This window comes from Malus domestica, chromosome 06 (assembly GCF_042453785.1).
Source record: "Malus domestica chromosome 06, GDT2T_hap1".
NCBI classification, from domain to species: Eukaryota; Viridiplantae; Streptophyta; class Magnoliopsida; order Rosales; family Rosaceae; genus Malus; species Malus domestica.
The window spans coordinates 15,892,218-15,902,690 of record NC_091666.1 but is presented as its reverse complement, the minus strand read 5'-3'; the positions used below and the strand labels follow the sequence as shown (position 1 = coordinate 15,902,690).

Below are 10,473 nucleotides of genomic sequence, written 5' to 3'. Positions count from 1 at the left end.
GCATATCATGGTTACCCAAGCTAATCAGAAGAGGTGGAGAACCTATTCAGTTTAGGATTACAAATGCAATACGGTCTTTCTCTAATACAATACTCTTGACCACATTGTTTGGTTTGATAGTTTATTCATGTTTACTATCCAATGTGATTCGTGTGCTTATATGATTACCTTGAATGTGATTTGGAACGACTTCCTAAATCTCATTCATATTCTGGTCAGAGATTTTTAATCATATCATAGAGTATTCTCCCTCAAACGGTTTGAACGTTAGAGATCCCTTGTTGCGCATTCACTTGCCTCCATGGCTAAATGGCTTAACCCCAACTATGCCGTGGACACCTCGAAAGGAGTGACTTTGACATAATCAAAGATCAAGGACTTAACCACAAGACAACTATGATGCCTCAGGTCAAAGGACTACTTTGCATTATCCCAACCATGAGTTCTCATGTGACATGAATATGAGAACTCTTCGTTGATCGTGTTCAGTGAACTCATTCCCTATTGAGCACCTACGTACTTGTCTTTATGTCACACACACCAATGACTCAAGACTAATCACTCCCCTAAGAGAAGACACATCACGTACTGATCCTGACGGACTGTCAATGCCCAATTGGCAATCCTATGATCAGGAACGTTTAGGATATGTGTATGAAAGAATGGTCTCATGAATCTAACTTCTTTAGATTGCATTCTCCCAATCACATATTCCTTGGACTTATCGTTTAAGCATATAACATGTATATGAGACGACTCAAACAATAACCTTTTGCCCTTTATATTTAAACTACATTAGTTTAACTTGTGAAATGTCCGTAAAGTATGATCATATGATTGGTTTTAGGGCACATTTCCAACATATATATATATCGAAAGGAAAATATAAACATAGAGGAGTTCATGCATCATGGGGAATGTTTTCATCTTTCGTGGACGTTTCAAATATCTACCTTTATTTTAAGCGTACCTGATTGGCAAAAAACGAATAAAAGCCTTTGAATTTGGTAGAAGAGAGCCTCCTCCTACGATCCTTCAGTTCCTTAGTTTCTGGCAAGAGCGTGCTGATAACGTGTTGTAGGCCTATTTAACTGCGCTATTCTAGGGGAATAGAGAGAGGGAGGCCGGCGGTAGTGAGAGAGAGAGAAGAGAGGTTTGATTGTGAGGTGTGTGTTGTATCAGCCTATTGTGCCTTTATTTATAGTGGTAGGATAGATAAAATCGTTACCCTTTTATGATTAGAACTCTAATAGGAATTAGATTACTAAAAGGAATATAAAAGATATCCCTAGATACTTTAGGATTTACACAATCAATGTTGTATTCCAAATATGACTGCAACAATATAATTATTAATAAAAAAATCTATAGTCGGTTTGATTTCATTTTGATTGGTTTCAAAAGTAACCAAACCAAAATAAATCGGTTTGGTTCAACTTCTAAATTATCTAACTTTTTTTCTTGCTGAAAATTGAACCGAACCAACCAAAATAGTTCGGATAGACTAGTTTGGTCAATTGAGTCGGTTTGATGCCCACCCCTAATTAATAGGAGCTGTCATCAGTTGAATTAGAACGCGAATCAAACCTTTTCGATCAATGAAATACACCCTAATCAACATTAATCGGTCGCATACACAACAAATCAAACTTTGTAATTGAAGGAAAGAAGTGAATGTTGCCTAGGTCATCAATTTTGTTTGTTTGTTTGTTTGTTTTTTCTTTTGAACAAATGATATTATGGAGGCCGAAGACACTAATCAACATTAACTCGTAAAGATACACAACAAACCGAACGTCAAACACTCAATTTCGTCGAAAGGACAGGAAAAAACTTTACAGTAGTGACAGAGAAGGACTATGGGGAACACAGAATTCAACTATACTCTTATGAATCCTGAACCACACGGCCTAAAACATAAAAGCAATGCAAACACCAAATAACACTACTTATGGCTTGATGTAAACTTGAAAAATTGGTATCATGGATGAAATACAAGTAAATAGAAGCTAAATTGGACTGAAATGTATCGATGCGTCACCTTGCAATGCGTGGGAGTACGGGTTGTTCATCACCGTACATACACGACCTCTTCTTCGCAAACATCAAAATACTACCCTAAGAGTTTTAGATTGCTTGAACCTGCAAATCTATAAAACACAACCCTAAATCCCTCAAACTTACAGAAGTGTTATAAGAAAATGTCAGAGTACTGTACCAAATTAATTTACGATCCAATCTCCCACAAATTACATCATTTGTAATTTAGTGGCAATAAATCATGAAAAGGAGCAGCGATTAGTAGCAACCGTGCAGACAGGGCAATTGTTTCCGAATTTGAATTTCCGCTGAGGCAGCCATTGTCCCCCAATTATTCACGGTCTTCCAATGCAGTTAGAATCATCCTACAACAAATGTACAATCAAGAGATGTAACAAAGTGGTAATTAACAGAAAGAAAAAGAACAATTCAAAGAATAAGTGCAAATGTCTGAGAAACCGTACCAGAATATCGAGAGAAACAGGAGGAAGACAAAATAAAAGAGTTTGAAAAGCCGGATCTTCTTTTCTTTGTGGAGCATATTGAATATCTCAGTAACATCTACCAGGTGATTTTTTCTCATATACCTAATCAAAACAGCAGGATGTTTAGTCAGAAAACAAAACAGCTAACAACACCAAGACACGATCACTGTAATAAAAGAAAATTTGGTCCATAAATCATGGCTACATCATATGGTCCATGGAAATAGGGTTTAAGTCTCATCAACGAGCAACATACCTTTGCATTTGGACCTTTTTGTTGGAATTTTGGATCGACGGACCCGGGGGCCCCACTCTAACGACAACGATATTGTCCTCAACTTGGTAATTACCACCTGCCCCATCCGTCAAGTGTGAGGTTTTATCACAAAAACCTCGGCATTAGTTAGAGTGGGATAATCCTATTTAAAGTCATTATATTTGACTTCCCCCACTGATGTGGGATAGCTATCACGCTCCCTCACGCGGGACTCCATTTAGTGGTTCACATGTGGAGATCCACACATCGGCAATTGTAACTCAGGTTGGCTTCAATGGAGTCTAGACTTATTTTCAATCCTTCCAGGAGGATGCCGGCTATGTTAAGAGTCCAGGCTTGTTTCCAAGCCCACACTTCTCGATGACAAACACTTTGGCTTGCACAGGCCCGTAATCAGGGCCCTCTGATACCATGTTCAAATTTTCAATTGACGGGCCCGGGGTGCCCTACTCTAACTACACCGATACTCCTCAACTTAGTAGTTACCACCCACCGAATCCGTCAGGTGTGAGATTTTATCACAAAAGGCCTTGGTATTAGTTAGAGTGGGGTAATCCTATCTAAAATCATTATATTTGACTTCCGCCACCGATGTGGGATAGCTAACACTTTTCACTTCTTCACATAACATGTGCCATTTTTTTTACAAGACTTTTAATGCCTTTGAAGTTGTATTTTATATTTTTCATCATTAATTCCTAGTCAAAAGCATTAAAGGTTGTATTTTTGTGTGTAAAAAGATGACATGTCTCAATGTTTGAAGAAGTGAAAAGGTCAAATGCAAAAGTTAGTGCAAAGGTTCTAGCACTCCCCTCCATGTACATCCAAATATCAACAATAGAGTTTGAAGCCTTGGAGAAGCATTCTAATATTTATCTTAATAGAATATAATGCATCATTTGTACGAAATTTTCCACCCCCACCCCACTGTCACATATTTATATAAAAAGGGCGTGCTTATATGTCTACAATTTTAGAACAAAAGTACATGACTTTAACTTTCTAGCCAAAAAACTTATGATATAGCTGCCTCCCCAGCCCTCCCCTCAACCCCCCCCCCCCCCACCCCCGCGGGGTGAGTCAACTCTAGCTTCTGAGTGTTTATCTTGTTGTTCATCTCAAGGATTATTTCCCTTTTTGTTTGATTTTCTGTCGACAATTACTTTTGCATATTTCTTGATTTTGGTAATCCTAGCTTCCACACAATGCATAGCATTAGAATATATGGAATGCAAGAGAACTTACAGTTTCACATTATAATAGAGGTATGGACCACAAAACAATGACATGCACCAATGCCCTGTTATAAGAAAGAAAGCGCACAAAACTCCTCCTGTAATATACTCTGGCAAAATCACTCTGTTTATCCGATTTGAAGAGTCATAAGGGTTGATATAATCGAACTCAAGATCCGCCAGGCACATCAGCTGCAACAATTTTGCAAGTGTTAAATTTCATGTTTTATATCGCTAAACAATACAAGAGTAGCAAAAGTATTATGCTACAAGGATGCTATAGCATATATAAAAACCAACCATATATTAAGTATACTTTCCAACACACTTCCAACCACAAAAAATGTAGTTACATCTTTGTCCCAGAATAATCTTAACACCAGCCAATTCAATTTCAAAACAGTTGATCTCGGAGCCATAGCATTACCATCACCAATCCAAGATTAATTAGTGATTAAGTACCACAACAAGCTACTTTAAAGTTCACACAATGGGGTTACCAAACCAAGTCCAGTAAAACTGTAAAATGGAAGGACAAAAACAGGCAGCACAAGAAAACCTTAACTAGTAACTACCACGGTTAAAGGGTAAAAACCACAAACTTTTGGTTCGATGTCTTCCATAATGAATATGGAATTCAACCAAAGATGTCAATTTTTTTCCTTTTCCAAAAGAAAAAACTTTGGTGACAGTTTCAGTTCGATAAATGTTTCTGTTGTTTGTACTTTTTGGTTAAACAATTCCAATCTCTGGTCCCATGAATCTGGGAAAACTACATCCCAACACCATAAGAAACAAAACGAAACTAAGGGGCAGGCAACTGAACACCATCATGAAAGAATAAAAACGTAAACAAACTAAAATGAAAAGGCACTCTAAGCATCCTACCTCAGGAAAGAAAAAGCATTTGACTGTTGACTAGTGAAGAATGCTACGAAATAAGCCATAGCAATGCACGATTAAACTCGAAGTAAGCCATAGCAATGCACGATTAAGCTCGAAATAAGCCATTGCAATGAACGATTAAGCTCGAAATAAGCAGAGAAACGAACGTGCGACGCGACACACACAATTTACCGAAAAGGGAAAATGTATTTCAATCACATCCAGCATAAACCCCTAATTTCTTCATTCTTTTATAGCCAAAATATAAAGAGACTGCCAAAAGCACACATTTTAATATAAATACAGAGACCCTTTAAACTAAAAGTAACATTTTGATGATCAAGGTATAAAATTTCTTCTTTTCAGGAGTAAATTTAAATTATAAAATTGAATTAAAAGAATGAGCTCATACAAGTGTGAAAAAATCGAAATTAAATAGATAAATCGATTGAAATTGAAAGGGAGTTTTCTAGGGAGGATTTGACCTGGAAAACAACAAGGGCGAGCAGGGCAATGAGGAAGAAGAAGGAGATGAGCCAAACGTAGAGATCTCCCATGCTCACTGCCTTCTCTTACTCTCTCAGTCCTGACTTCTAACTTCGATTCTATGTGCGCACGATAGCAGCCCCACAGTCTGAGATGTGCTAACAGAGGCGCATGGTGCGCAGTTCGCGCGGCTGGTTGGGTCTGTGGCTTTTGATGTGCGTACACGGAAAGGATCGGAGCGGAACCTTTTTGTGTTTTCGGACGGTCGGAAGAGGAGACTGAGGATTCGGTGGTCAAGGCCGTAAAGCTAACGCGGTGGACTTATTTTTTTTTTCATAATCAAACACCTATAATACCCATTTATCCCAGGTGTATTTTCAGTACAATCATATATTTTACACTAGAAAAAAAAATTTCGGTTAAGTCACATAATTGACAACCTAATTTGATATTGAATTCACCATTTACGAGATTCGAACTAAGACCTCACTTACAAGTGAAGATGAATACCACTAAACTGTAATATTAAGTTGCTTCACAATGAGCTATCAATAATATGGTTCAAATTCACCTTTGGCGAGAATCGAATCTAAGACTTCTCACTTACAAGTGAAGAGGTATACCACTAACCCGTAACAAAACAATTTAAACAAAGAGAGCTGCTAAACCCAACCCATTACCCTATTTATTTACTCACTTTTTAATACAAATATTAATAACACATTTGCTTTTAATAGAAAGAAAATTTATTCAAAGATAAACCTCGAGTACAACCATTTCCGCTACAATAAAAAAGAAAAGCATTTCTAGCAATAGTGGGTAAGGACCTATCCCATATATAAGTATCTTGAATGGAGTGTCCAATGCTAGTATTGACATCAATTAGAAAATTCAGCTTGCGAAAGACATGAGCCCAAGGTAGAAAAGAAGGTATCGTGCCAATAATCTGATATCCTCAATAATAGTCTTCAATCGCCAAGATGTTTTGCACTTGGTCAAAATGGAGTCAATAATGAGCTTGGAGTTACCTTAAACATAGACATCTTGAAAATCCTTGACTTCTGCAAACTTCAACGCATCACGAGTCTATAAATTAAGCTTTGCATGGTACTTTGTAAGAATCTTGTTTACACTAGTGGATTGGACTCAATGGACAGTCTCCAATTTTTTAACCCAGAGGTGGGTTTTCTGGCCAAATATTCCCAGTGCAATTTATTGCTATTCTAGTTTACTTATCTTACTCTTTGCTTGTGATATATGTTCATCCTTATTTGCAAATAAGCTTGTCAGAGTTAAAATGTGCATTGAACTGGATCTTAGTTAGCTAGGAACACTTCAGTAAACCAAGTTTTAAATTGACTACTTTTGTTGTTGGTAAACTAACATATCTGATCTTAGTTGACTGGTGTTGATGACTAGTCAGACAAACACATATATAGATTTTTAATTGTAGGATATTCTGCGTACCAATTTCAATTGGTATCAGAGCCTTGCTCTAGATATACGCATAGTGATCTTTGGGAGCTACTGGTATTGGCTGGAATGTCATAGTGTTGTTGGATCTTGAAACTCTCCTCCGTTCTTTGATGGAACAAACTATGTTGCATGGAGCAAGAAGTTTCATATCTTTCTGGAAGCACATTATTTAATTGTTGTAGATTATCTTACATTTGAATGGAAGGCTCACTTAAGGACTGTCAATGGAGAATTTGTGGTAGAGGCCAAATGTGAGTGGACTTAAGGGGAAATTACTTTAGTTATGGCTAACAGAAAAGCATGAAATGCCATTGTCTCTGCTATCTCGCCAACTCAATTTGCACATATTTGTTATTGCACCACCTCAAAAAAAGTATGGGACAAACTCTGAATTCTAAATGAAGGTGACAAACAAGTGAGGGATCTTAAACTCCAAATGATTCTTTCAAAGTTTGAAGATTTAAGAATGTTGGACTCTTAGACCTTCTCGGTCTTGTATGAGAAAGTTGAAATGTTGACTAATGAGGCATTGGGGTTGGGAAAACCTATTGATGAGACAATTGTCCAAAAGATCTTAAGGACCTTACTTAAGATATTTCAAGCAAAGAAGGCTGCTATACAAGAATTTCAAGACCTGAATGAGATTAAACTTGGAAAATTGGTTGGCAAACTTATCAACTATGAGATCAAGCTAGGCATGGATGAAGGTGATTCCAATAAGAGAAAAAAGGTTTCTCTTCAAAGTCTTGACAAATCTCAAGCTGTAAATAAATCATGTGATCAATCTCCTGCTAATGATCTTGCCTTATTTGTTAAACAATTTTGAAGGATTTTCAAGAACAAAGGAAAAGAAGTTAAAAAGTTTGGGCAGTCATGAAATAATCACTTGGGTCAAGATCATGAAAAGTTCACTTTTAGATAGAAATTAGGAAGGTTTGTTAGTATAAGTACAAGTCATCTTCAAGTGTACCCGGACTATGTTTCGAATGTGGTGGAATAAGATATTGCGTTATTGAGTGTGCAAACAACAAAATGTCCAGTAAAAAACGTGACAAAGCCATGATGGCTACATGGAGTGATAGTGAAGATGATGATTCTGTCTGTTGTGACAAGTCATCAAAAGATGAAGAAAAAGTTGCTGCTTTTGTTGCATCTGTAAAAGAAGTATCTACTAGTCTTCCATGTATAACTCTATGTTTGATGAGACATGTGTTTTAAAACTAGATAATGCTAAGTTATTTAAGAATATGTCTGAGTTGCAGAAAGAAGTTGAGTCTCTTCGTCTAATTAGAACAGAACTGAATGAGAAAGTTACCTTTCTTAAAGCTCAGCTTCATGGACAAAACAACATGGCTCATATCTGTGATGATGAAGATGAAACAGATGATCTTATTACCTCTCTTGAAGCTTAGGTTCAGGAATTGATGATATCTCAAGAAAGACTACTACAACAAGTTCATGAGTTGAGGGCCAACAACGAAATGTATCAGGAGGTCAACTTGAAGCTATCATCTGAGTTGAATAAGGTTGTGTACAAAATGGATTGTCTAACTCTTGGTACTGAAAGATCCAACAAAATTCTATGGGTTAGAAGTCTATGTGATGCTAAGAATGGTCTTAGTTTTGTGGAAAGTGGTTTATGTTCTATTTATACTATACTTAGGGCCTCCGTATTTAGACCTCGTATAAATACTCGGGGGACTCAAATGTAATTATGTAATAAATGGAAGGGCAATTATGTAATAAGTGAGGAGCCCTTATTCTATAAAATGACCCCTCACTCTCACAATTAGGAGAGGCCAATTCCTAGGCCATAAGCCCCCTCATCCTCTCTAAGCTCTCACTTTTATATTCAGAGCTCTCTCTCCCTCACAAACAGAGCAATACAAATATCAGTGTGGATGTAGCCCAAAAATTGGGGTGAACCACAATACATCTTATGTTATTTACTTTCTTACAGATTCATGGTTGGATTTACGTTGTTCCAAGACCTCTCCGGTTTTGTGCATCAACATTTGGCGTCGTCTGTGGGAAACGATACAAAAAGTGATGTCGGTTCTCTCTTAATTTTTCACCTCCACCTTGGATCTACAAAATCTGTAGAAACCAACAACCAAACAACTCAACACCCATACTCAGAGACACACCCATTCAATCTACAAAGAGAGAGATAAAAAGAGTAACCGTAGAAAATGTGAACCGTTAATACTCCACCTGTTGGCAGTGGCTACTACTAGAGATCTTCGCTGCATTCAGCAAAGATTTCCCTTTGTGTCTCTCGTCAGATTTCTTCAATTTCTACAGCCGTCCATGTCGCCGATGGCCAAGATCACTCACCCCCGCTAACAGATCAATGATTAGATCCTGCCTCAGCCCTGTCCTCACCTTACCGAGTTTCCTCTCCAACAATGGCTCCAAGCCTTTCTAAGCCTTGTAAGACTGTCTACGGGTCAAGCCGGTGGGTGGCCGCGCATCTATCCGCCGTGATCCCAAGGAGGTCCTGCGATGTGGCACGTGCGGGGAGTCTGCGCATCCCAGACTCTATATGTGCACTACGTGCGCTGCAGTCCATTGTCACGTACCACCCGGACCATCCCACGTTGCCACTCACGCTTTCTCGATGCCTCTCGGTCACGAGATCGCTGTGGACGTTGACCTAGCAGAGCTCTTCTGCTGCGCGTGTAGAGACTAAGTCTACGATCGCGACTTCGACGCCGTAGCCGCCGTTAATCAGACCCGAACGAGTATCGGAGGCTGGAGGTTCCTGTCATCGTAGCTGAGGCATATTGTTCAGATCCTCGGAAAACCCATGATCCAGAGAACATGGAAAAGGGCAAAACTTACAACATGTACTTACTTTGGTGATGCTGGGTAATAAGCTGTGCAACTTGGCGAGATGGTTGTTGATTCTCTTTCTTCGTCTCCTATCAGCCTCGCTGTGACTCTTAGAAGCGGCGAGTGCCTTAGCGTCCATGATTTCTTGGGCGATCAACTTTCCTAACTCGGCCTGAAGACCGAAATGGGCAGAACCGGGTTGAACCATCGGTCTAAGCGTCTCGGCCAAAACTTGCAAGTACACTGGATCGTGTTGTTGTGCCGACAGATGACGAGAGCATTCAAGAATGTTGTCACAGTTTTGGAGCTGATGTCGTAATGACCTCAGAATCCTGCTAGAACACATACACCATTTTCAGATTAATTATATAATTGCTTTTTACGATATACACCATTTTGTCGACCACCCACAGAAAAACTATGGATATGTTTGCTGTAAAGCAAGTCTGCCAAAGAGAGTGGAGGTGGAGAGACAGAGAAAGAGACGCAGTGAAAAAAAAAGAAAAAGAAAAAGGGAGGCTCTCCTCGAGAGCACATGGGGACAACGTAAAAGAAAAAGAAAAAGGGAGATCTTACTAAAGCCAAAGAAGATGCCGACACTTTCATCATGCATGTTCCCATTTTCTGAGAAAGCTACGGAAAAACCTAGGAGGAAGATAAGGGTCCCTTACTTTAAAGTGATGTAATTTATTTTTCTTATCTTTTGGAAACATCTGTATAAACCCCATCAGAGGGTAATAAAAAAAACGTCAAG

At 38.6% G+C, this 10,473-nt stretch overlaps 1 protein-coding gene across 1 annotated transcript; it reads right to left on the bottom strand.

Moving 5' to 3' along the window:
• Positions 1-1,940: 1,940 nt before the first annotated feature.
• LOC103412662 (protein cornichon homolog 4-like) lies at positions 1,941-5,767 on the bottom strand. Its single transcript, XM_029104612.2, has 4 exons — positions 5,408-5,767; positions 4,048-4,229; positions 2,505-2,627; positions 1,941-2,405 (listed from the first exon to the last, which is right to left on the bottom strand). The coding sequence occupies exons 1-4, from the start codon at positions 5,477-5,479 to the stop codon at positions 2,372-2,374; spliced, it is 411 nt and encodes a 136-aa protein (XP_028960445.1). The 5' UTR covers positions 5,480-5,767; the 3' UTR covers positions 1,941-2,371.
• Between the last annotated feature and the right edge of the window lie 4,706 nt (positions 5,768-10,473).

Excerpts from the sequence above, each read along its gene's own strand:
- LOC103412662 (XM_029104612.2), bottom strand. The coding sequence starts at position 5,479 with ATGGGAGATCTCTACGTTTGGCTCATCTCCTTCTTCTTCCTCATTGCC. Across the intron at positions 4,230-5,407 it reads TCGCCCTTGTTGTTTTCCAG|CTGATGTGCCTGGCGGATCT; the intron begins GTCAAATCCTCC and ends AAATTGTTGCAG. Across the intron at positions 2,406-2,504 it reads CTGTTTCTCTCGATATTCTG|GATGATTCTAACTGCATTGG; the intron begins GTACGGTTTCTC and ends CATTTGTTGTAG.